This window comes from Ranitomeya imitator, chromosome 10, assembly GCF_032444005.1.
Source record: "Ranitomeya imitator isolate aRanImi1 chromosome 10, aRanImi1.pri, whole genome shotgun sequence".
Classification (NCBI taxonomy): Eukaryota; Metazoa; Chordata; class Amphibia; order Anura; family Dendrobatidae; genus Ranitomeya; species Ranitomeya imitator.
Genome location: NC_091291.1, coordinates 20,854,761 through 20,882,497, shown reverse-complemented (window position 1 = coordinate 20,882,497; position 27,737 = coordinate 20,854,761). Strand labels below are relative to the sequence as shown.

At 43.2% G+C, this 27,737-nt stretch overlaps 1 protein-coding gene across 1 annotated transcript; it reads right to left on the bottom strand.

The window, feature by feature from the left end:
* Positions 1 to 195: 195 nt before the first annotated feature.
* Positions 196 to 27,737, bottom strand: LOC138650919 (C3a anaphylatoxin chemotactic receptor-like). Its single transcript, XM_069740796.1, has 3 exons — positions 27,684 to 27,737; positions 15,448 to 15,519; positions 196 to 4,368 (listed from the first exon to the last, which is right to left on the bottom strand). Exons 2-3 carry the CDS (start codon positions 15,504 to 15,506, stop codon positions 3,420 to 3,422), a joined length of 1,008 nt encoding a protein of 335 aa, XP_069596897.1. The 5' UTR covers positions 15,507 to 15,519; positions 27,684 to 27,737; the 3' UTR covers positions 196 to 3,419.

The following is a 27,737-nucleotide window of genomic DNA, read 5'->3' as shown; positions in this document are numbered from 1 at the left end:
CCTGGCGGCCTCGACCAATCAGAGAGGCGGGATTTCCAGGACAGACAGACAGACAGACAGATAGAAAGACAGACTGACGGAAAAACCCTTAGACAATTATATATATAGATAAAAGCAAAACTTAAAGGGAATGGAGACAAAGTGAAACAAGAACAAGGAACGCCATCCTTCCATTGATAGTCAGTTTGTCCATGACCTATGTCAACCACCAACCACCTGGTTACAGAGGGACCTAATGTTACCTCCAGAGCAGCACAAGACAAAACACACAGGTTTTGGAAACAAGTGCAGAATCAGTTGTGCAAAGTATTTTAGAGACTTTTTGGCAATTCAAAATTAGAAAAGGAAGGAGCGTATTGCACTTTACGACCTGCTCCTATTCGTTGACATGCACACTTTGTAGGGAAGACGAATGCAGTCACATGTCTGCTTTTTATAAAATAAAAAGAAAAAGAAATATTGTGGCTGCCATTTTGTTAGGAATAACCATTACATCATCGATGTCGTCCGCTCTTATTTATAGTAAAAAAAAATTCTCAAAAAGATGCAACATTGCATGGAATAATAGCAACGTAAAAACTTATCCTGCTACTTTTCTTTTGGTCTGTTGGTTCCAATAGCCTTTTTATGGGCCATGATGTATGGCCTACCACTGCTGTTTCACACCAGAAGACTTCATCCACCACAAATTTATGCTATGGAACTAGTACCCACAGACCACTACAACAAAAACAATATAAAATCAATAAAGTTTATTGAAAATTATTCTAAAAAGTACATATCATACCATGTGAGGATCTCAAAGAGAATCCATCAATGCTCCATATAAAACAGTGGTAGCATATCAAGCCATATCACTTAGCATTGAAGCATAATATAATCAATACTAGTCCCATATGAGGCTCCCAGAAACACCCTTTAAGGTTGCCTTTAATATAATATTACCCGGATGATGAGAACTCAACATAGAGAACATTTTAAAGGTTGTAAAAGTAGATCAATGCTTACCCATTCTGTGTACCACTGCAAGGATCGCCCCTTGCAAATATTGCAAATACGGCAATCGTAATCCGAGCCGGATACTGAAAAATTCACGCATCTCTACTAAGAACGTTATACATCTATGGAGATATGCTTGAATACAATTCACAGTGCAAAATATGATGTAACAAGTTTTGTTACGGCAGGGAAGTGGGCAAAAAATGTAGGTTGGGCACATGCCAGACAACAGGCAGATAGTTGCTAACTACCTGCCGGTTGTGATCAGTGCCGATCTCTGCCGGCGCAAAGCAGTAATAGACCGCTGCTGCCGTCGACTCTGTGGCTTCCGCCAATGTCATGTCTACAGAGCATCATCTTCTTGTTTTTTATTACAATACTTTGGTGGCATTATAGTGCCTAATAGAAGACAATCATAAAAATTCAATTTTATTAATTCTTAAGGCTTTTACAGTATGGGTCAGTATGTTTTAGATTTAATTATTTACAGACACGATAGGAAATATGGTAATTAAAAAAAAAAAAGAATTTTGATTTTATTGAGGGAAAAGTGTGGCTAATTCAAAATTTTTAAAAACTTTTTTTTTCCTTTAATTTTTAGCCCCTTTGGTGGACTTGAACCTGTGATTATCTTATCACTTAATAATGTGAAAATGCCACCTGTAGCTTCAGAGTATTCTCCAAGTGGGCAATGGGGGCATTCAATGGGCACACGACTGCCATTGCAATCTACCTGCACCCCACAGCATGTTTCATTTTAGAAAGCAGTTAAAGTCTGATTTATGAATAAATAAAAATGTTTAACCTGTAAAGTAAAAGACAAAAAATAAAAAAATAAATGCAAATGGCAATATTCCAATTTTTGGGTCACTACACGTCCCATAAATAATGTGATAAAAAAATGATCAAAACGTTTTATGTGCCCCAAAAATAGTACCATTATAAATTTCAGACTGGAATTAAAAAAAAATTAGTTCCTCTTTAGACTATGTTCACACGTTGCATTTTTGCTGTGTTTTTTTCAAAAAGGCAAAAAGACACTGCTTACAAAAAGTAAGTTTTACTGTGTTTTATTGCTGCGTTTTTGTTGTCTCTTGTGTATGTTGGTAAAAGTTTACTGGCCCCAAAAATACATGATTTGACTTTACGTTTTTGCAGCAAAAACTGATACTTGCCTTTTTCGTTGCATTTTTGCACTTACCCATTGTTTCCTATGGATCAAAAAATGCTCCAATAAAGTGCTACAGTTTGCAAAAATGCATCAACTTTGGAAAAAAAAAATGTGTGGGCAAGAGATTTCTGAAATCTCATACACTTTGCTGTTATTGTAAAAGACAACTTAAAATTTGCATTAAAAAAGCTACAAAAACGCAACGTAAGAACGTAACCTTAAGCAGAAAAAGGGATGGGTCTACAAAAATTAGAACAGAATTCAAACTTACAAGAAGTTATTAAAAAAAACAATAGAATGACTAAACATAAAAAATTAAAAAATAACAGGAAAATTTGGCACTCACCAAACTGTGCTGAAAAATCTTTTATTGAGAAAAAATGTAATTCTATTAGAAAGAATAACACGGTCACTGTTACCGTTCCCCTTGGGAATCCCACAGTTGATAAATATGATTTTTCACCACGGTTTGGTGAGCGCCGTATTTCTGCTTTACTGTTAATTCCTAACCCCTCGCAACATTTCTGTCAAATTGAGGGGAGAGCGAAAACCCTGTTGACCATAAGGGCTAAGATTTACTCAGTGACTTTCGAAGTAGAAAACGACTTTACTGTACAAACTGTGTTCCATTGGGTATTGTTGATCTGTGATGGCCCCGGTACCAACCACATCTGTCCAAGCTATACAAATCAGCTAGATGTCACAGCTCCAGGGCGTTACGGTAAGGTCCACATGTCCACGTTAAAATACATTATCCAACTCTCTGATGCTTAAGTAGTGTGGGAAATGGGGCTAAACAAGTTTCTTTTTTTGTGATTCGCTAATAGTATTTCAAATTCACGTGAAAACTTGAGTTTCAGACAATTGGATTCACATTCGATCCTCCGCAGATCAATCCGCTCATCTCTACTTGCCATAATTGCAATGACCAGGGAGATCATGCTTGGTTGTTGAGATCAGTTTTACTCCTCAAAGAATGAATGAGAAATATGGTGGAATCGCATTTTTATTTTCACCATTCGCCTCTACTTTTCCACCCATTCTTCAGCACATTAGATGGTAAAATGAAGAGCGTCTTTCAAACATAAAACTCTTCGTGCAAAAATCACTCAACGGGCTGTGTTGATGGAAAATTAAAATGTTCTGGCTCGGAATGAGAGTAAAAAGGAACGAAAGCAAAAAATAAATAAATAAAATCAAGTCTCCAAGGAGTTAAGAGGTTTCACATACAATAGATAACAGGAATATATTACAGAGAAGTAGAGCGAGTATTTCCGGTATCTTCTCGTTCTCGGCACAGGTCATTGGGATGGTCACCGAAGGCTCTTTCTAGTCGTGAGGGAATGGATCTGAAGAAACCTTGTTGGATATCCGGTACCATAAATACATAAATGATTGGATTGATGCAACTGTTAAGACAAGCCAGAATTATAGCAACAGTGTGTACTATATAATATTGAAAGTCATGCAGTTTATCCCGGGCTGTTAATGGCCAGATGTAATATGGAAACCAGCAGATGAAGAAACACAATATAACAGCGGTGATGATCCTGGAGGATCTCTGAGATCTCTTACCTTTTCTAAGTTTGCAGAAAATGGTGACATAACTGGTGAAGATGATGAGAAAAGGGAACACAAACATTATGACTAATCTGATCAACTGAATTGGCTGATAAAGCTGAAAGCTATAATGATTTATAAACAATGGAAAAAAACACCATTCATCGATACCACCTACATACATTCCATACACGTAAAACACTAAACAAGCCACAATTAAGCTCAGACCCCAAATGATGGCTGCACTGATTCTCACCAGTTTACAAGTTCTGTGAACTTTGGCCCAAAATGGCCACATGACGGAGACCCAGCGGTCAATACTCATGGCCGTCAGGAGAAGAACGCTGGCGCTCATGTTTAGATTAAACAGAAACATGTTCAAAACGCAATATGCAAAACTTATGGAAAATATATCCCAGTTAGCAATTCTCAAAGGCAGAGTCGCGCAGCACAGGAAGTCCGCGATGGCCAGGTTCAGGAACCACACGGCACTGATTGTCTTCTTCATCCTGAATCCGGCAATCCAGATGACTAATCCATTACCGATAATCCCGAGAGCAAAAACAATACTGTATAAGGTCATAACCGTCTTCTGTGTAATTTTATTATACAGATTGTAATAATCATCATCAGGAGACCTGAGAAGACAAGATAGGGTATACGTTCTATAAATGAGGGATTTGTTTCATATATTTCCACCATGTCTGGAGGGAGTACATGGCTGACATAAAAGTTGGATCACACTGTAGTACTAGAGATCACACCATAATATCTCTCCATTTGAGAACAGGAGGTCATTGAACTCTATTGTCGTTTTGACTTTATTTGCCCTGAAAAACCCTAGGAACCTTTTGAAATTCCTGTAAGAAAAGGTGGGTATTGTAATAAGACTAATCTGCAATACATATGACCATTAGTGTTGAGCATTCCGATACTACAAATATCGGGTATCGGACGATATTCGCTGTATCGGAATTCTGATACCGAGTTCCGATATTTTTGCGATATCGGAAATCGGAATCGGAAGTTCCTATAGTGCAATTATGGACTATAATGGAGTGTGGGCGGTGCGTGGGTGGTGCATGGGTGGTACATGGGCGGAGACTGCTTGTGTGTGTGTGCAGGCGGTGTCTGTGCGGGCGGTGTCTGTGCATGACCGAGGGACTCTGTGCGTGTGTGTCGGGGCTCTGTGCTTGTGTGGCGGGGCTCTGTGCGGGCTGCGGGGCTCTCTGCGGGCTGCCGTGGCTCTGTGCGGGCTGCCGTGGCTCTGTGCGGGCTGCCGTGGCTCTGTGCGGGCTGCCGTGCCTCTGTGTGGGCTGCCGTGCCTCTGTGCGGGCTGTCGTGCCTTTGTGCGTGTGTGCTGGGGCTCTCTGCGTGTGTGCAGGCATCGTCCGATGGGACTACAAGTCCCATTGGACAATGCCTGCTACACTGACAGTGATTGACACATTAGCCAATGATGGGACAGTCCCATCATCCGTCTAATGTGTTGAATGAAAAAAAAAAACTCCATACATACTACATACATACTACATATATACATACTACATACATACTACATACAAATTACATACATACTATATACATACTACATACATACTACATACATACTACATACATACTACATACATACTACGTACATACTGCATACAACATACATACTACATACATACTACATACATACATTGTTATGATCAGGCTGCCTTGGAACAACATGAAAAGACCTTCGCTGGAGTAGTGGTAACTATACAGGCCGCTAACCCTGAACTTATCACAGACACTAGAAGTAGCCGTGAGGTGTACCTATCAGACCTAGACACCTCGACACAGCCGGAGGACTAAATTTCCCTAAAGATGGAAAATAGGAAAACTGACTTGCCTCAGAGTAGACCCCCAAAGTATAGGCAGCCCCCCACAAATAATGACGGTGAGTAGGAGAGGAAAAGACACACGCAGGCAGAAAACAGATTTAGCAAAGGAGGCCACTTCTACCTAGATAGGAAAGTATAGTACAGGATACTGAGCGGTCAGCACAAAATCTACAAAATATCCACCGCAGAAAAATACAAAAACTCCATCACCTAACTAAAGGTGTGGAGAGTATATCTGCAACTCCAGCAAATCCAACCAGACTGAAAAAACAACAGGACAGTCGAAGCTGGAACAAAATAGAAACTATGAACAGCACTGAAAAATAGACACACAGCCTGTGAGCCTAAGAAAAAGAATAAGACACTTATCTTTAGCTGAAATGGCAGCAGGCAGGAGAGACCAGGCAGAGAACCATTACTGGCAATAGAACATTGACAACTGGCAGGGACTAATAAGTCCTGCAAAGCTAAATACCCCAGTCAGCTCTGCAATTAGCAGATACACCTGTCCAATCCTGCAGTCCAGGCACAACTGCATTACCATCTACAACCACCGGATGGAGCCCAAAAGCAGAATTCACAACACATACATACTATATACATACTACATACATACATACTACATACATACTACATACATACATACTACACACATACTACGTACATAATGCATACAACATACATAATACATACATACTACATACATACTACTTACATACATACTGCATACATACTGCATACATACATACATACTACATACTACATGCATACTACATACATGCTACATACATACACACAAGGTTCAGTCCGTGGGCCCCTGCTCTTCTCCATTTACACCTTTGGCCTGGGACAGCTCATAGAATCTCATGGCTTTCAGTATCACCTCTATGCTGATGACACACAGATCTACATCTCTGGACCAGATATCACCTCCCTACTAACCAGAATCCCTCAGTGACTGTCCACTATTTCATCCTTCTTCTCCGCTAGATTTCTAAAATTTAACATGGACAAAACAGAATTCATCATCTTTCCCCCATCTCACGCGACCCCCCGAACTAACCTATCCATTACAGTAAATGGCTGCCCACTCTCCCCAGTCCCACAAGCTCGCTGCCTCCGGGTAATCCTTGATGCTGATCTCTCCTTCAAACCACATATCCAAGCCCTTTCCACTTCCTGCTGACTTCAACTCAAAAATATTTCACAAATCCGTACATTCCTCAACCAAGAATCTGCAAAAACCCTAGTCCATGCCCTCATTATCTCTCGCCTTGACTACTGCAACCTCCTGCTCTGTGGCCTCCCCTCTAACACTCTCGCACCCCTCCAATCTATTCTAAACTCTGCTGCCCGACTAATCCACCTGTCCCCCCGCTATTCCCCGGCCTCTCCCCTCTGTCAATCCCTTCACTGGTTCCCCATTGCCTAGAGACTCCACTACAAAACCCTAACCATAACATACAAAGCCATCCACAACCTGTCTCCTCCATACATCTGTGACCTTGTCTCCCGGTACTTACCTACATGCAACTTCCGATCCTCACAAGATCTGCTTCTCTACTCCCCTCTTATCGCCTCTTCCCACAATCGTATACAAGATTTCTCTCACGTATCACCCCTACTCTGGAACCTTCTACCACAACACATCAGACTCTCGCCTACCATCGAAACCTTCAAAAAGAACCTGAAGACCCACCTCTTCCGACAAGCCTACAACTTGCAGTAACCACCGATCGACCAAACCACTGCATGACCAGCTCTACCCTCACCTACTGTATTCTCACCCATCCCTTGTAGATTGTGAGCCCTCGCGGGCAGGGTCCTCTCTCCTCCTGTATCAGTTATGAATTGTATTGTTCAAGATTATTGTACTTGTTTTTATTATGTATACCCCTCCTTACATGTAAAGCGCCATGGAACAAATGGCGCTATAACAATAAATAGTAATAATACTACATACATACATACTACATACATACATACATACATACTACATACATACTACATACATACATACATACTACATACATACTACATACATACTACATACAGTACATTCATACATTACATACATGACATACATATAGACATACAGTACATTAAACATAGATTACATACTCACCATTACTTGTCATTTTGATCCCCGAAGCCAGTGTCATCTGTAAAAAATAAGAAAAAAACAAACAACCAATATACTCCCTGTCCGCAGAAATCCACGAGGGTCCCACGACGATCTCCCGTGGAGAACAGCAGCATCAGATAATGCAACCGCTCTCCAGGGGCCCCAGAAACACAATGATGGGAGGAAGGTATTCCTCCGCCACTGTAAAAAAAAAGTCCCTAGTCTGACTTATGGCATGGTATTTCTAGCCGGGGGGGCCAATATCCATGGCCCCTCTCTAGGCTATGAATATCAGCCTGCAGCTGTCTGCGCAGCGTTTCTGGCTATAAAATATAGGGGGACCCCACGTCATTTTTTTTTCGGTCCCCTTATTTTAATAGCCAGTAAAGGCTACGCAGACAACTGCGGGCTGATATTCATTGCAGGCTACAAATATTAGCCCCCGGCGGTCGGCTTTCCCCCTCTGGCACAGAAAATTGTGCGGGAGCCCACACTGTTTTTTTCTTGTTTTTTTAAATTCAACGCTCATTAAGGCCTCTTGTACACTTGCGTTGGTACGGGTCCGTCGCTATGCGTCTGGCCGACGTTCTGACGCATGTTATGAAATTTGTGCACGACTTGGGCAGCGGATGCAGTTTTTAAATGCATCTGCTGCCATTCTGAAGTCCGAAGAGGAGAGGGCGGAGTTTCGGCCACGCATGCGCGGTAGAAAATGGCGGACGCGACGGACAAAAAAGTTCACTTCAATGTTTTTTCGTGCCAATGATCCGCCAAAACACGACGGATCCGTTGCACGACGGACGTGACGTGTGACCATCCATCACGATCCGTCGCTAATACAAGTTTAAAGGTAACAAACGCTTCCTGCGAGCACATTTGCAGGATCCATTTTTTCCCAAAACGACAGATTGCGACGGATTGCTAAAAATGCAATTGTGAAAGTAACCTTAGAAACATCGGCCTTTCTATTATATATCTATGGATATATCTATCTACAGATATATTTATAAATAGATATATCTAAAGATGCATAGATGTATCTATCCATATATCTAGCTGCTTTCACACATCAGGTTTTTGCAGTCAGGCACAATCCGGCGAGTTTTGGAAAAAACGGATCCTTTTTTTCTGCCGGATCTGTTTTTTTCCACCGGATCCGGTTTTTTCCACCGGATCGTTCTTATCCGCCGGATCTGTTTTTTTCCGCCGGATCCAGGTTTTTTTTCCGCCGGATCCGTTTTTTTTCCGCCGGATCCGTTTTTTTTCCACCGGATCCGTTTTTTACGCCGGATCTGATTTTTTCCGACAGATATGTTTTTTCTCATAGAGTTGTATTAGCACCGGATTGCGCCTGATGGCCACACGTTTCATCTGTTTTTTTCCACTGGATCTGGTTTTTTTCCGCCGGATCTGTTATTTTCCGCCGGATCCGTTTTTTCTCATAGAGTGGTATTAGCGCCGGATGGCGCCTGATGGCCACACGTTTCATCCGTTTTTTTCCGCCGGTTCCGTTTTTTTTCCACCGGATCCGTTTTTCCACCAGATCCATTTTTTAACCGCCAGATCTGTTCTTTTCCGCCGGATCAGTTTTTTTCTGCCGGATCCGTTTTTTTTCACCGGATCTGTTTTCCCCCCAGATCCGTTTTTTTTCGCCGGCACCGTTTTTTCCCTCAGATCTGTTTTTTTCTCATAGAGTTGCATTAGCACCGGATTGCGCCTGATGGCCACAAGTTTTGTCCGTTTTTTGCAATAAAGCTGTTTCCGCCGGACGGAAAACACATACAGAGGAATGGTTTTTCTGTCCGGCGAAAAAACGCACAGCGACGGATCAAGCAAAAAACGGATGAAACTGAGATGTGAAATGATGAATCCGGCCTCTGAATCCGTTTTTTCATGCATGCTTCCATTCAAATCATGCACATTTTCCATTTATTTATTTATTTCCAAAAACTGCATCAAAACCGCGCAAAAAATGGAACGAAAACTGCATCAAAAACTGCATCAAAACTGCATCAAAAATAGCATCAAAAACTGCAACAAAAACTGCATAAAAAACCGCACCAAACACCAGCATCAAAACCTGCACCAAAAACTACATGTCGTGTTTTGGCGGACCATTGGCACGAAAAAACGTTCAAGTGAATGTTTTTTTGTCCGTCGTGTCCGCCATTTTCTACCGCGCATGCGCGGCTGAAACTCTGCCCCCTCCTCCTCAGACTTTAGAATGGGCAGCGGATGCGTTGAAAAACTCATCCGCTGCCCACGTCGTGCACAAATTTCACAACGTGCGTCGGTATGTCGGCCCGATGCATAGCGGCGGACCCGTACCGACGCAAGTGTGAAAGCCTTTATGAGTGTTGAATTTAAAAAAACAACAAGAAAACGGAAAAAAACGGTGTGGGCTCCCGCGCAATTTTCTGCGCCAGAGGGGGAAAGCCGACGGTCGGGGGCCAATATTTGTAGCCTGCTATGAATATCAGCCCGCAGCTGTCTGCATAGCCTTTACTGGCTATTAAAATATGACGTGGGGTCCCCCTATGTTGGCTGATATTCATAGCCTAGAGAGGGGCCATGGATATTGGCGCCCCCCCCCCCCCCGGCTACAAATACCAGTCCGCAGCCGCCCCAGAAATGGCGCATCTGTAAGATGTGCCAATTCCAGCACTTAGCCCCTCTCTTCCCACTCCCGTGTAGCGGTGGGATATGGGGTAATAAGGGGTTAATGTCACCTTGCTATTGTAAAGTGACATTAAGCCGGGTTAATAACGGAGAGGCGTCAATAAGACACCTATCCATTATTGATCGAATAGTAATAAAGGGTTAATAAAACACGCACACATTACAAAAAAGTATTTTAATATTCTTCATTTAACGATACTTACCGTACTTCAGCGCCTGCAAAAATGTAAAATAATAAACCGTATGCTACCTGTCCGCCGTAGTCCAATTAATAATGAGTGTCCCACGACGATCTCCCCTATAGAACAGTGACATCGGGTGATGTCACTGCTCTATAGGACCCTCAGTGACACACTGACAGGAGACAATGTCCACCAGCAGCAGGCATTTTGCCACTCATTTTAGTGCTTAACTAATTGGCAACTCTGTATCTGTAGTTGTTGGCACAACAACCGATGGATGAAAACCGAGCAGTACTGAGTGGCCAAACTGTGGTACTAGGCCCAAAAGGATTTACTGGGTTAGATGCAGAAAAAATTTAGATACACAGGCGGTGTAGTTAGCTTCACAGGCGGGCTACTCCGCTGACGTGCAGACACTGCTCCTAGGCACAAAACTATTTACTGGGTTAGATGCAGTAAAAATTTAGATACACAGGCGGGGTAGCTAGCTTTACAGGCGGGCTACTCAGATGACTACCAGACAATGACCACGCGGGCCCCCCGAGGAAGCCGAGGGCGAAACGCGCGTTGGGGCGTGTTTTATTATCTATGGAGACGGAGAAGGGTAAGACTGTTACATGTGGAGGAGTTTAGCTGCATATATGGGGACGATAGGTCACTAGATCATGGGAGTTTTTTCCTGATACTTATATGCAGCATTAATAGAAGTCTGTAATGCCCTGAGGGATATTGAGCACTGGCACCTTAGATCCCAATAAGTATTTACAGGGACTGACTAGCACCCTCCTTTGGATTTATTTCCTTCATCCCTCCTTTGTGATGTGATAGTGGGTGTTGTGGTGCACCCTTTCCTTGTATTCAGATATCTCTGTATTTATATCTTTATTGTTTGTACTATAGTGTTTTCTTTTTAAAACATTTGAAATAAAATGATGCTTTTATGGATTAATCTGCGGTAGTATACTTCAATTTTCTGTGGTTGTTTAGCCCAAAAGGATTGGCTGAGCTAGATTACATCAAATGCTGTGACAAACACTTGCACAGCACTGGCACAGACCTGCCTGGCAAACAGTGCTATGAACTGCTGTAACCTACCCTGAAAAAGGCTGATATTACAACTAGTCCCGAATCCCTAAACCTATCTCTCTGAAAATTCACTCCAAAAAAACACTCTTAGGCCGGGATCACACATAGCGAGATACGGCCGAGTCTCGCAGGTTAAAACCAAGCTCTAGAATCGGCACTCTGTAGTGGAGCGTGCGGCCGCACAGCAATACATGGAGCCGCACGCTCCGCTCCGGAGTGCCGATGCCAGAGCTTGGTTTTAACCTGCGAGACTCGGCCGTATCTCGCTGTAGTGTGACTCCGGCCTTAGACTGTATAGCGCTCACAGCAGCAGCGGTGCCATCAAACACTAAGCTGCAGCAGTGAGAAAATGGTGGCGACTTGGCAAATGGCTGGTTCTTATAGGGCAAGGACATGTGACATACCCAGCCAATGACACATGCCCTTGCTTGTGTGCATCACATGCACATTTCTGTGTGTGTGCTCACTGCTGATAGGCTGAGAGACTGCACTGCCCCACTGTAAATGCGGGAAAGAAAAAAAAATGGGGATCGGCATAATTTCAGCACAGATCTATCCCCCGCCCACTATACACTGAAACAGTCTATTAACAATGATAAACAGTTTTAATGTGCAAATCAAGTAAGGCTTTTGGTGAACGAACAGTTATCGAACAGGAACTCGAACAGACGAATTTTAAGCAAATTGTTCGAGTTCGTCGAACGACTCGAACACCGCCCAAAGCAGCTCGAATTTGAAATAGGCGAACAGTTCAACTCGAAAACCGCTCATCTCTAGTAACATCTCTCTGATTTAAAGTCATAAGTAGGGTTGAGCGACTTTTGCTTTTTTAGGGTCGGGTCGGGTTTCACGAAACCCGACTTTCTCAAAAGTCGGGCCGAGTGAAATCGGCCGATCCTATTAAAAAGTCGGGGTCGGACGAAACACGAAACCCAATGCAGTGCAATGGGATACTAATGGTTCCCAGCGTCTGAAGGAGAGGAAACTCTCCTTCAGGCACTGGGATCCATATTTATGTGTAAAATAAAGAATAAAAATAAAAAATAGGGATATACTCACCCTCGGACGCGCCCTGGTACTAAACGGCAGCCTTCCTTCCTAAGAATGAGCGCGTGAAGGACCTTCGATGACATCGCGGCTTGTGATTGGTCGCGTGACCGCTCATGTGAACGCTCACGCGACCAATCACAAGCCGCGACGTCATTGAAGGTCCTTCACGCGCTCATTCTTAGGAATGGAAGCTGCCGGTTACAGCGGTTAGTACCAGGGCGCGTCCGAGGGTGAGTATATCCCTATTTTTTATTTTTATTCTTTATTTTACACATAAATATGGATTCCGATAACGCAAATATCGGCCGATATCCGATACTTGCGGTATCGGAATGAAACGCGACTTTTGCGCGAAGATCGCCGACCTCATGGCCGACCCCACACAGGGATCGGGTCGGGCTTCATGAAACCCGACTTTGCCAAAGGTCGGCGACTTCTGAAAATGGCCGACCCGTTTCGCTCAACCCTAGTCATAAGAATTCAAAGATTGAAAATTTCAACAATTTTTCTAAATTTCGCTTTTTTCCACAAATATACGCAAGTCAAATCAATGAAATTTTACCACTATCATGAAGTGATAACAAAAAACGGTGTCAGAATCAGTGGGACCCATTGAAGCATTCCAGAGTTATTACATCATAAAGTGACAGTGGTCAGAATTGTCAAATTTGGGCTGGCCATTAACGTGCAAATAGTCTTGGGTCATAAAAAGGTTAATGCACTTTTTGTTCAGTGGTGTGCTGAAAATTCATAATTTTTTGCCCTTTTTTAATGTATTTTATTCAAGATGTTTACAAAAGGTGTTAACTAGTCTGACAGTCTGTAAGAAATAAAAAAAATTGTGCCATTTTCTGATACCTGTAATGTCTCAATTTTTCGGGATCTGGGGCTGGATGAGTGTTCTTTTTTTGCTGACATTTTTATTTATACCATTTTGAGCTAGGTATGATGGTTTGATAGCTTGTTATTACAATTTATTGCAATATTGCGGTGACCAAAATACGTAGTTTTGTTGTTTTAATTTTTTTTTCTCTTTACGCCATTTACCAATCTGATAAATTCTTCTTATATTTTGATAGATCGGGTATTTCTGGATGCGGCGATACCAGAAGGCAAAAGGGGGGTGATTTGGGGATTTGAACTTATGTTTCTTTATTTATTTTTATATTTGTAAAAATATAATTTTTTAATTTTTCCAAGCTTCAATAGTTTCCATAGGAGACATGAAGCTGCGTTTATCTAGTCGCCAGTGATGCACATATCATTGCTTCAGTCCTGCTATGTGTAGCAGAAATGCTCATCTGCTATCAACGTGAGAAAATTCTCACGGTGAACTGTGGGGACATCATTGAGCTCAGCGCAAGCTCCTTGATAATTTTCTCATGGTGAACTGAGGGGATCTCAGAGTTCTTGGAGTTGAGGAACCTGCTAACATTAGCTCATTGTCTCCTGGTCTTCAATCTGAACGGTCGTATCATGCCACCATTCATTTTGAAGACCACAAATCGCACAGATGGATTATGACATGGGACAGTATGGGTTATCTTCACTTTGGACAGGTGAGAGATATAGTTTATTATTTTTAAATTTTTACGGGGGACATTGGCTTCAATGGATTAGGTGTAAAGGTGAGTATAAGTGTGTGTGTGTTTTTTTTTTTAGTAAATGTGTAAAACAGGGTGTTGAGTTTTATTTAAAAAAAAAAAAGATTTTATTCTTTATGTGTGTTTATTTCGAAACTTACTATGAAGTTAGCAATGGGCCTAATAAAATATTATCAGTAAACCCCTGACAGGCTGCAATCCACAGCACAGCCACAACCTATTTTTTTGTTCCACCTACCTGGAAATTTACCTGGTGCTCTAGCGGTGCCATCACTTTGTTGCTCTGTTTGGGGTATTAAGTACTTGTCATGCAATGATGACACGCTGCAATCTACATGTGCACATGACCTTTACAGCCAATCAGGGACCTCAGAAGCCTCGTGCCTGAATGTAGACAGCACTACTGAGGCCACTGATTGGCTGCAGCGGTCATGTGCACATGTACAGTACAGCTCATCATCACTGCAGGACAAGTTGATAACACCTTAACAGGAGAAGCAAAATAATGGTACTAGAACAATTGAGTTAACTTTTTGATGAAATTCTAATTTTGTGAGAGCTCTCAATTTCGTGAGAGCAAAAGCACGATTACAGACAGGTATATTTTTTTTGTTCAAAACTATCCCGAGATAGTCCGAGAACGTAAAGTTACAAGATCATAGTCAGATACAAGACTAGTCTGGTGCTGCCCCGGATGGATTTTCTCTGTGCAACTGCAGGTGATTGACAGGTCTCTGCCGCTTTTATTTTGACCAGACAACCCTTAAAAAGAGAACATCTAAAGAACTTTAGTAAGGAAGGACATATCCAGATGTGTCAGACTTGTTTTTCTGTGTGTTCTGTTCATATCTGCTGTATTTTATAGGATCTTTAGCTTGAAAAAAAAATCCTGCCCTGTGCCATTGTATGTTCCTAATAAATAAATGCATTGACGCCTGACGGAGGACACTGACTAGTTTGATGGGTTTTCAAAATTTTGGTGTGAGTAATCATGCTACAGGTAAAGATGATTTATCCCCATGAATATTGATGTAATTGGGGTTGGAGGATCAGATATTGATGTGTATGAAGTCTGCACTGATGTCTCATGAGAAATAAAGAAATAGGAAAATAAACCTACCGGTTATTGTAGTTCAGAGTTGTATTAGATAAAGTCAGATTATCATCCTCAGTGTCCATTCTGGGGATTCACCTACAAAAAAATAACGTAATAGTACAACAGAATATTACCGTATATACTCGAGTATAAGCCGACCCGAGTATAAGCCGACCCCCCTAATTTTGCCACAAAAAACTGGGAAAACTTATTGGCTCGAGTATAAGCCTAGGGTGGAAAATGCAGCAGCTACTGGTAAATGTCAAAAGTAAAAATAGATGCTCCATACCGTGCCATATAGTGCTCTGCACCGTTCATTATGGCCCCATAGCTGTGCCATATAGAGCTCTGCACCGTTCATTATGGCCCCATAGCTGTGCCATATAGTGCTCTGCACCGTTCATTATGGCCCCATAGCTGTGCCATATAGTGCTCTGCACCGATCATTATTGCCCCATATCTGTGCCATATAGTGCTCTGCACCGTTCATTATTGCCCCATATATGCTCCTTATAAAGCTGTGCACCGTTCATTATTGCCCCATATATGCTCCTTATAAAGCTGTGCACCGTTCATTCTTGCCCCATATATGCTCCTTATAAAGCTGTGCACCGTTCATTATGGCCCCATAGCTGTGCCATATAGTGCTCTGCACCGTTCATTATTGCCCCATAGCTGTGCCATATAGTGCTCTGCACTGTTCATTATTGCCCAATAGCTGTGCCATATAGTGCTCTGCACAGTTCATTATTGCCCCATAGCTGTGCCATATAGTGCTCTGCACAGTTCATTATTGCCCCATAGCTGTGCCATATAGTGCTCTGCACCGTTCATTATTGCCCCATATCTGTGCCGTATAGTGCTCTGCACCGTTCATTATTGCCCCATATATGCTCCTTATAAAGCTGTGCACCGTTCATTCTTGCCCCATATATGCTCCTTATAAAGCTCTGCCATTGCTGTTGCTGCTGCAATAATAAAAAAAAAAAAAAGCCATACTCACCTCTCTTGATTGCAGCTCCCGGCGTCTCGTTCCGGCGTCCGGTCCCGGCGTCTCTCCGCACTGACTGATCAGGCAGAGGGCGGCGCGCACACTATATGCGTCATCGCGCCCTCTGACCTGCACAGTCAGAGCGCAGAGACGCCGGGAAGACAGAGCGGCGCCAGGAAGATGGAGCGGCGCCCGGCGTGTGGAACGCGGACAGGTGAATATAAAATACTCACCTAGTCCTGGCGCTCCTGACGCTGCCCCTGCCTGTCACACTGTCTCCGGGTGCCGCAGCTCTTCCTGTCAGCGGTCACTGGCACCGCTCAGAGGAATGAATATGTGGCCCCACCCCTATGGGAGTGGAGTCCATATTCATTTCTCTAATGAGCGGTCCCACGTGACCGCTGACAGGAAGAGCTGCGGCACCCGGAGACAGTGTGACAGGCAGGGGCAGCGTCAGGAGCGCCAGGACTAGGTGAGTATGCCTCAGCGCCCTCTCCCCCTCACCCGCCGACCCTGCCGCCCACTATGACTCTAGTATAAGCTGAGAGGGGCACTTTCAGCCCAAAAATTTGGGCTGAAAATCTCGGCTTATACTCGAGTATATACGGTATGTAATCATTGTGTCGCTTTATTAATCGACCAGTCCAGCATTTTTGTTTTTATGTCTATTGTTCCCTTTGTTAGCAATCAATAATGTGTGTATAGAAAGCTATTTTAGCTCTTACCATAAGTGATGGGCGAACCCAAACACTAAAGTTTGGGGTCCATAACAAAAACCCAATGTTTGGGCACAGACGTCAAACACAGACTTCTCCAAGAAGTCTGTGTTACTGATCGGGTTAAGCATCCCGAATATCAGCTGTTTCCCATGATGTCATCTGTGTCACAGCATGTGAGCCAGCAGCTCTGACAGACGTCGCCTGGGGAGAATTCTACTCTCATCACAATATACCCGCTGTTATTGATGGCAGTATTAATCAGCCGGCACCTGTGCTATAAATAGATAAATAAAAAAATATAACGTGGGGTCTCTTGTATTTTTGATAACCAGTACAAGCAAAACAGACAGCAGTGGGCTGCAGTTCCCAGCTGTCCGCTTTATCGTGGTTGGTTATCAGGAATACAGGTGTCCACACATTTTTTTAAAATTTTTTAAATAAATAGTTTTAAAAAAACAGCATAAGGTCTTCCCCATTTTTGACAACCAGCCAAACTAAAGCAAATAGCTCGGGCTGGTATTCTCAGATTGAGAAGAGGCCATGGATATTGGATCCCCAGCCTAAAAATAGCAGCCCGCAGCTGCCCCAGAAAACGCGCATCCATCAGATGCACGAATTCTGGTGCTTTGCCCAGCTCTTTGCACATACCCTGATGTGGTGGCAAGTGGGGTAATAGGTTTGGGGGTTGACGTCAGCCTTGTTATTTGCAATCAAGTCCAGGGATTTGTAATGCAGAGGCATCTATAAGACAACCCCATTTCTAATCCCACAGTAAGTTTGTGAAAAAAAATCACCCAGAATAAAGTACTATAATTGAAATAATGACACTGACATTTTTCTTTGAAATACAAATAAAAAGTCATTATACTCACCTTTATGACTAATCCATTGAAGCCCATGTCACCTGTAAAAGACAAAAAAAAACATACCTCACCTATCTAATGATAATCCATACATGTCCCATGACAATCCAGGTGATTTGGAAAGCACTCCATGGTTACCTCACTTATGGCATCACTGGCTGCTTGAGAAAATAATATTATGTAAAAGGGGAGAACTAATTCTCTCTAAAATATAGCTATTAAAGAAGGGACTTACTTGCACCTTTTATTGAGGTCTAATATTAATCATTAATGTCGATTTTAACTGCTAACAATTAATATCTACTTAGTGATTCCTTAATGTTATCTGCTCCTTATGTTATTGTCACTATGTGACACGACCCAACGGGGGGGCGGTCAACGGACAGCACAACAAACATACAATGGGATGGAAAAGGGGGAGGAAGGCCCTCTCAAGAGGGAAAATGAAGGAATGGTCACCTCCTGCTCAAACCTAAGCCTGACCCTGCTCTCCCCTAACACCCTAAGTGGGTCCTTCCCCCCACCGACGTCAGGAACCTCATCCCTCACTGTCACCTCACACTGCCCTTGCTAGTGCACTGGCTGGCAAGGGGCATCAGCCTTACCAATGCAGATGGTACCACACTGGGGATAGTGACAAACACAAAAGGGACAAGGAGTAAATAATAATAATAAACTCAGCACTTAGCTTCCATACACCACTGCCAAGCTCCACACCACAGAAAGCACAGCAACAGGACTCCAAACACCAGAATTGGCTGCCACCTGCAAGGCTGGTCTCCGTAGAGAAACTCTATCACCAACAGTCAGCTGATGCACCAGTTCATCTGAGTTCCGGAGATATCCATGCGTAACCCAGGTCTGCACCAGTCTAGGAAGTAAGTGAACGAATCTGTCCTTGATAACCCGCTTAACCATCTGGGCTGGAGTGGAGGATTTTGCTGCAACCATTTTGTACAAGATGCAGTAAGTCAAACATTTGGGATAGAGGCGGTCTGCCACCATAATATGCCCAGTGGAACCCTTTGTGCCCTGACCGACATAATCACATTCGCGAGTGTCAAAATTTCAGTTTTTAATTTGACATACTCCTGAGCATCCTGTAATGCCAGATTATAATAAGCATTTTGGAGTTCGCCAGTTAGATAGGGGGCTCTGCTACTCACTCAAACACAGTCAGAAATGCTTCCACATCATCACCTGGGGTTATTTTTTGCATCGCTCATCTTAAAGCCTTCTGGACGTATTTCTTGTCATCTGGACTTGGGGGAGGTTCTGCCGGCCTTCCACAAACCGCCTCTGCGAGCAACTTCATCTGCTACTGGTGCTGCTTTTGCAGTTGTTGTATAAGATGGTCTCTTGTTGCGCCATCTGTTGCTGCTGTAATTGCGCTGATTCTGTTGGTGCTTTTGCTGCTCCGCTTGTACCAGATGTTTAAGCAGGTCCTCCATTTTGCCTGATGCCGTACGCTGGCTTGTAGCCTCCTTCACAAGGTTGTACCCCTTGTAACCGTCACACGTGTTTTCTGAGAGCGCTTCCTGCACTTCTAACACCACCTGTGGTAATTTGACTCACTTGGCTGTACATGGAGGTAGACACGGGAACACTGTCTCTTTAATAATTTTCTTTGGTTTATTATAGGCCGCATAAACCAAGGTGTACTAAAACAAACACAGCCCTCTGGGCAAAAAAGTAAAAAAAAAAAAATGGTACAACAAAGCACAGTACTTCTGAGGACTGTTAGTAGAACACACATGGTTTAGTCTGGTTCCAGCACAACCAATTCTCAGGAGTGTTTCTTCTCCAGACACTGAACATCTACTGCCTCTGTAAGCCAGCTAATTAAGCCCCAGACCACACTTTGGGGTCGAGATAAGGTAGACATCCCCCACCCGCTCTTCTGGATGTCCACATAAAGCTCAGCACATTATACAAATTAGCTGTTAGCCCCTCACTGCACTTAGAGTGCTAGAGGAAAATCTCTGGGATTTATATCACTGATGCCATTAAACGTAGTGAATCATATCTCCCCTCCAGCACTTTCCCAGTCAGGCTGGTTTCACATTTGCGTTTTTGTCTGCTGCGTTTTTTTTCAAAAAAACGCATGCGTTTTTTTCCCCTATATTTAACATTGAAAACGCATGCGTTTTTTTGTGTATGCGTTTGGTCGCGTTTTGCAACGCATGTGTTTTTTTACTGCATGCTTTTTTTTTCTAAAATGCTACTTGTAGTATTTTTAGAAGCGTTTTTTGGACCAAAAAAAAACGCATGCGTTTTCATGCGTTTTTTTTTGTGTCAAAAAATGCATTGGAGTCAATGGGGACGCATGTGTTTTTTGGTGCATGCGTTTTTTGCGTTAAAAAACGCATGCGTTTTTTTATTAAAAACACTGAAAACACACTAATATGCCACCACCCAACGTAAAGGTGATAAAGGGATCCTAACCCTACCCCTAACCCTAACCCTAACCCTACCCCTAACCCTAACCCTAAGGGATCCTAACCCTACCCCTAACCCTAACCCTACCCCTACCCCTAACCCTAAGGGATCCTAACCCTACCCCTAACCCTAACCCTACCCCTAACCCTAACCCTACCCCTAACCCTAACCCTAAGGGATCCTAACCATACCCCTAACCCTACCCCTAACCCTAACCCTAACCCCTTTATGGTTAGGGGTAGGGTTAGGGTTAGGGTTAGGGGTAGGGTTAGGATCCCTTAGGGTTAGGGGTAGGGTTAGGGTTAGGGGTAGGGTTAGGGTTAGGATCTCTTTAGGGTTAGGGTTATGATCCCTACCCCTAACCCTACCCCTACTCCTAACCCTAACTATTTCTGTTTATAGTGGGTTTTTTACTTTTTTTAATGATTGGCAGCTGTCACACATTTCTCAGCATGCGTTTAAAAAACGCAAACGCATGAAAAAACGCATGTAAACGCGGTAAAACGCTGCGTTTTTTACACCACATGCAAAAACGCATGCGTCAAAAAAACGCAGCGTTTGCATGCGTTTACATGCGTTTTTTCGCGTTTTTTACCGCAAAAACGCACCCAAAAAAACGCAAATGTGAAACCAGCCTCACTCTGTCACAATACATATTATATATATATATATATATATATATATATATACTGTACTGTATATATGTATATGTATACAGTGTGTGCATTTTTGGGCACTTCCCTTCTACAATTATTACTAAATATGTGTACAGATTAGAATTAGCCAATAATTTGGCTGCGGTTTTTTTCAGTAAAATTTGTCATTTTCGGCCTTTTACCTTTAGAAAGTTGACAAGACCAAGGCGTGCAAGCCTCCTTCTAGGCAACTTTTTGCAATTTTGAAGAGCCTGGCATGAACATTTGCATAAAATATTTTCTCATCAACAATTTGTACCAATTTATTTGTCCCAATCTAGCAAAATTAAATGACAGATTACCTCTGGGTGTGTTTCTTAATCTTCAATAAAAAATACACCAATTTTGTATTCTGGAAGACAAAATATCTTCTAATTTTGCAGAAAGTTTGTTTAGCTGGAAGAGGCAGATAATTATGGGAAGCCTGTTAAGGAGGGCGGAACTCACTAATTAAATTATAATAATGAAGTGCGTTCGCCACCCGGGATTCACTGTGCAGAGATGGTACACTGCAGCTAAGAAGACAATGGCGAGACTTGCAGCTAGCGTAACAGGCTCGCACTGAGTTACCGTCACTCAGTGGAGTAGCACGAGGCTGTGCCAATCGTACACAGCAACGGAAAAGGAACTGCTATGAAACCGTGTTTATCGGCACATGGCCGCAGAGAGAATATGGCGCTAAACACGTACCCTGTTAGCGTCACAGGAGTACGCAAGCCCCACCGGGGCATGGGAACCGGTAGTGGACTCCAAGCACTCACAGAACTCCTCACCGGAGGTGCCGGAATTCTAAAGGCACTGGGACCTGCCCTGAATTCAACCACACAAGCTCCTCTCCGGAGAAGCCGGAATTCTAAAGGCACTGAGCCTGCCCTGAGCACATACAACTGAGTCCACATTACCGTTAGGTTCCTCAAACACATCAAACATAAATGAACTTAGTGCACCGACTAGCGCGCCAAAGATCCTATTATAGTTTCTGTCAGTCTGACAGGACCTTGCTCACTGGCCAATCTGGAGCCAGACCAGGACCTGAACATGGGACAGGTGACCACGAACGAGAAGTCAACCCAACAGCATGCTCAGTAGATTGAAACCTGGACTTAGTCTCAGGAGTGACTGCACGCCGCTGAGTATTGCGAGTTGCTATAGCTGAACCTGGAGAGACAGCAGTAACCAAGCGTACACCCTATGTAAAGTCTTGTCTAAAGTTCACTTTAAGGGAGGATATTAGCGAAGGAAATGAGGATGTCGAGTCCATATGGGTCGAAATTCATGGAGGGAAAAATGGTAACAAAATTCTCATTGGGGTCTGTTACAAACCCCCAAATATAACAGAAACCATGGAAAGTCTACTTCTAAAGCAGATAGATGAAGCTGCAACCCATAATGAGGTCCTGGTTATGGGGGACTTTAACTACCCGGATATTAACTGGGAAACAGAAACCTGTGAAACCCATAAAGGCAACAGGTTTCTGCTAATAACCAAGAAAAATTATCTTTCACAATTGGTGCAGAATCCAACCAGAGGAGCAGCACTTTTAGACCTAATACTATCGAATAGACCTGACAGAATAACAAATCTGCAGGTGGTCGGGCATCTAGGAAATAGCGACCACAATATTGTGCAGTTTCACCTGTCTTTCACTAGGGGGACTTGTCAGGGAGTCACAAAAACATTGAACTTTAGGAAGGCAAAGTTTGACCAGCTTAGAGATGCCCTTAATCTGGTAGACTGGGACAATATCCTCAGAAATAAGAATACAGATAATAAATGGGAAATGTTTAAGAACATCCTAAATAGGCAGTGTAAGCGGTTTATACCTTGTGGGAATAAAAGGACTAGAAATAGGAAAAACCCAATGTGGCTAAACAAAGAAGTAAGACAGGCAATTAACAGTAAAAAGAAAGCATTTGCACTACTAAAGCAGGATGGCACCATTGAAGCTCTAAAAAACTATAGGGAGAAAAATACTTTATCTAAAAAACTAATTAAAGCTGCCAAAAAGGAAACAGAGAAGCACATTGCTAAGGAGTGTAAAACTAATCCCAAACTGTTCTTCAACTATATCAATAGTAAAAGAATAAAAACTGAAAATGTAGGCCCCTTAAAAAATAGTGAGGAAAGAATGGTCGTAGATGACGAGGAAAAAGCTAACATATTAAACACCTTCTTCTCCACGGTATTCACGGTGGAAAATGAAATGCTAGGTGAAATCCCAAGAAACAATGAAAACCCTATATTAAGGGTCACCAATCTAACCCAAGAAGAGGTGCGAAACCGGCTAAATAAGATTAAAATAGATAAATCTCCGGGTCCGGATGGCATACACCCACGAGTACTAAGAGAACTAAGTAATTTAATAGATAAACCATTATTTCTTATTTTTAGGGACTCTATAGCGACAGGGTCTGTTCCGCAGGATTGGCGCATAGCAAATGTGGTGCTAATATTCAAAAAGGGCTCTAAAAGTGAACCTGGAAATTATAGGCCAGTAAGTCTAACCTCTATTGTTGGTAAAATATTTGAAGGGTTTCTGAGGGATGTTATTCTGGATTATCTCAATGAGAATAACTGTTTAACTCCATATCAGCATGGGTTTATGAGAAATCGCTCCTGTCAAACCAATCTAATCAGTTTTTATGAAGAGGTAAGCTATAGGCTGGACCACGGTGAGTCATTGGACGTGGTATATCTCGATTTTTCCAAAGCGTTTGATACCGTGCCGCACAAGAGGTTGGTACACAAAATGAGAATGCTTGGTCTGGGGGAAAATGTGTGTAAATGGGTTAGTAACTGGCTTAGTGATAGAAAGCAGAGGGTGGTTATAAATGGTATAGTCTCTAACTGGGTCGCTGTGACCAGTGGGGACCGCAGGGGTCAGTATTGGGACCTGTTCTCTTCAACATATTCATTAATGATCTGGTAGAAGGTTTACACAGTAAAATATCGATATTTGCAGATGATACAAAACTATGTAAAGCAGTTAATACAAGAGAAGATAGTATTCTGCTACAGATGGATCTGGATAAGTTGGAAACTTGGGCTGAAAGGTGGCAGATGAGGTTTAACAATGATAAATGTAAGGTTATACACATGGGAAGAAGGGATCAATGTCACCATTACACACTGAATGGGAAACCACTGGGTAAATCTGACAGGGAGAAGGACTTGGGGATCCTAGTTAATGATAAACTTACCTGGAGCAGCCAGTGCCAGGCAGCAGCTGCCAAGGCAAACAGGATCATGGGGTGCATTAAAAGAGGTCTGGATACACATGATGAGAGCATTATACTGCCTCTGTACAAATCCCTAGTTAGACCGCACATGGAGTACTGTGTCCAGTTTTGGGCACCGGTGCTCAGGAAGGATATAATGGAACTAGAGAGAGTACAAAGGAGGGCAACAAAATTAATAAAGGGGATGGGAGAACTACAATATCCAGATAGATTAGCGAAATTAGGATTATTTAGTCTAGAAAAAAGACGACTGAGGGGCGATCTAATAACCATGTATAAGTATATAAGGGGACAATACAAATATCTCGCTGAGGATCTGTTTATACCAAGGAAGGTGACGGGCACAAGGGGGCATTCTTTGCGTCTGGAGGAGAGAAGGTTTTTCCACCAACATAGAAGAGGATTCTTTACTGTTAGGGCAGTGAGAATCTGGAATTGCTTGCCTGAGGAGGTGGTGATGGCGAACTCAGTCGAGGGGTTCAAGAGAGGCCTGGATGTCTTCCTGGAGCAGAACAATATTGTATCATACAATTATTAGGTTCTGTAGAAGGACGTAGATCTGGGGATTTATTATGATGGAATATAGGCTGAACTGGATGGACAAATGTCTTTTTTCGGCCTTACTAACTATGTTACTATGTATGTTACTATGTTACCCTGGATCTGAGCTAGATGCTGAGACTGATGTCTTTGCTCAGCAGCATTCACTGTGGTTGAGGCTGAATGGGGGACCACGGGAGAAGACATGGCTTGGGATTCTTCATGTCCAAAGAAAGAATCACTGTGCTTTACAAAGCCATTGGAGCATGTTTGATTGATGTTAATTGGTTAAAAAAAATATATGTATTTTTTCTCTTCTAGGCCCTGCTAATATCTTTACTTCCTGAAATTCTAACAAATTAAAGGGATTGTTTACCATAAGAAAAACAAATTTGCTGTCTTCATAAAGCATTGCCTCATTTGTCCACCGATTGCGGTATTGCTGCTCTGCCTTGTTGAACAAAAAAACTATGGGAGAGAAGATCGCACATAGGGTTTTATCAATTTAAGAATCTGTTATTCAGAAAACTGCTCACCTGGTGCCCCTTTGGTAGAGCATATAAATATCAGCTGCCGCAGATCCATGGTTCAAGGATTTACCATATAAAGGATTTTTGTGGATATTGTCCGCGCTGCTGAAAAATTTGTAAGTCCGGACGTATTGATGAAAAGGAATGGTGGTTTCATTCAACACGTTTCGAAGCCTGTATGTTAGGCGCCGGGATTCTCCTACTGCACAAGGTGGATCTCAAGCCTTGTCTCCCTCTGCGGTCTCCCATTCTTCTTCGACCGCAATGGAGCCTGCTCAGCAGAGACATCGATCTCAGCGTCTGGCTCAGACTCGTGCTGTTCGTCTATACAGCTATAGTAACTAGCAATAGGCAGCAGCGAGCAGACGTTCCTGGGTCTAAGTCCAGAAATCACTCCACTGAGCATGATCGTGAGGCGACCTCTCATTTGTGGTTGTCCGTCAGCTGCTCAGGTCCTGTACTGGCTCAAGATTGGCCTGTGAGCAAGGTCCTGTCTGATTGGCACAATCTATAAAAGGATCTTTGGAGCGCCCGTCGGTGCACTAAGATCATTTATGTTACTTGCATGTGTGGAACACTATGGTACAGTAGTGTGGAATTGTTTGCGTGTGCTCAGGGCGGGCATATAGCCTTTAGAATTCCAGCACCTCTGTAGAAGAGTTCGTGTGAGTGCATACACTGTGACTGTGTCCACTACCTGTTCCCTTGCCCCCGAGAGGGTAGCACTCACCTGTGAAGTAACAGGGGATTTCACATAGCGCCATTTCCACTAGCGTGGCATCTAGATGCGCCTTACTGTTTCTACCCCTCTTTGAAGCTAACAGAGCTGGGTAATTACTTTCTGTTTCACACAGTGTGACATTTAACCCCGCACGCTTCCACCATTGTTCATTAGCTGCGGTTTTACATCTTCACATGGTGGACACCGGGATGCGATCGCATTTATATTTAGTGCGATCCGCCAACTCTAACACTGTATATGACTTCTTCCTCAGTAAATACCTGTTCGGGTTGGCGGAACGCACCAAACAAAATATAATAGAAAGGTGAGTTTGCAACCCGGGGTCCACCGTGCAGAGATGGAAACTGCTGCTAAGCAATGGCGGACACTATATGGTGGTATAGCACCAAATACACGTGGGTTAAATGTCACCCGGTGTGAACAGCGGTGAAATCTGGTGCTCGACAGAGTCACAGCACACTAAATACAATAATGCTGTTCCCTGTTAGCTATCACAGGGCACAGCAGATTTGGAGCGAGTGCGGTCGCTAACTCAGCCCCTAGGACGTGGGGGTTAGAGTCTGAGTAGACCCACTATGCGCACGACATCGCACTGGCGATGCCACAATTCGGTGCTGTCTCTACAGATTCGGTGCGAGTGCAGTCACTAACTCAGCCCCTAGGACACGGGGGTAGAGTTTGACTGGACCCACTGTGTGCACGGCGTCACACTGGCAATGCCACAACTCGGTGCTGTCACTAACTCAAATCACACTATTCACATACACAACCAGAGGGTAGGGGATCATTAGGAGCTTGCACTGGAGACATCCACACATACACCCACATCACATGTTTTGACTATACAAGTGCACGGCCTTGAGATCCTTTCATAGATGCCAGTCTGCAAGAACTTTGCTAGTGAGCCGATCCGGACTCACTTGAGAGCCTGAGCAGGTGACCTCCGACCACCAATGAGTGATTGCCTCACGGGCATGCTCAGAATGGCAAAAGCTGGACTTAGTCCCAGGAACGTCTGCTCGCCCCTGTCTAATGCTGGCTGCTATAGCAGAACCTGTAGAGGGAGCAGTAACCAGATGCACAGCTCGAGTCTGAGCAAGGAGCTGGGGCTGACATCTCTGCTGAGTAGGATCTTCTGTGGCTGAGATTGAAAGGGAGACCGAAGAAGACATGGCTTGGGATTCCTCCTGTGCAGCGGGAGAATCCTGACGCCTAACAATGCCACACACATATCATTTTATGTGTGTGGTATTTCCTGAGGAAGAAGTCATATACAGACTTTGAAACACGTTGACTAAAAGCACCATTCCCTTTCATCAATATGTCTGGATTTCCATTTGTTCAGCAGCGCCAACAATATCCACAAAAATCCTTGATATGAGCTCTGCCTTGTTAACATTGATAACTCTGTGCTACACTACCAGACTCAACCCATGGACAGATGCGCTGTATCTGGAAGGAATCCCTATAATAACCCAAATTAGTATGAGTGATCTCTTACCTACTCCTTCTGAAGAGAAGATGTAGAACGTGCTCCTCAATGGCTGAAGTCCTC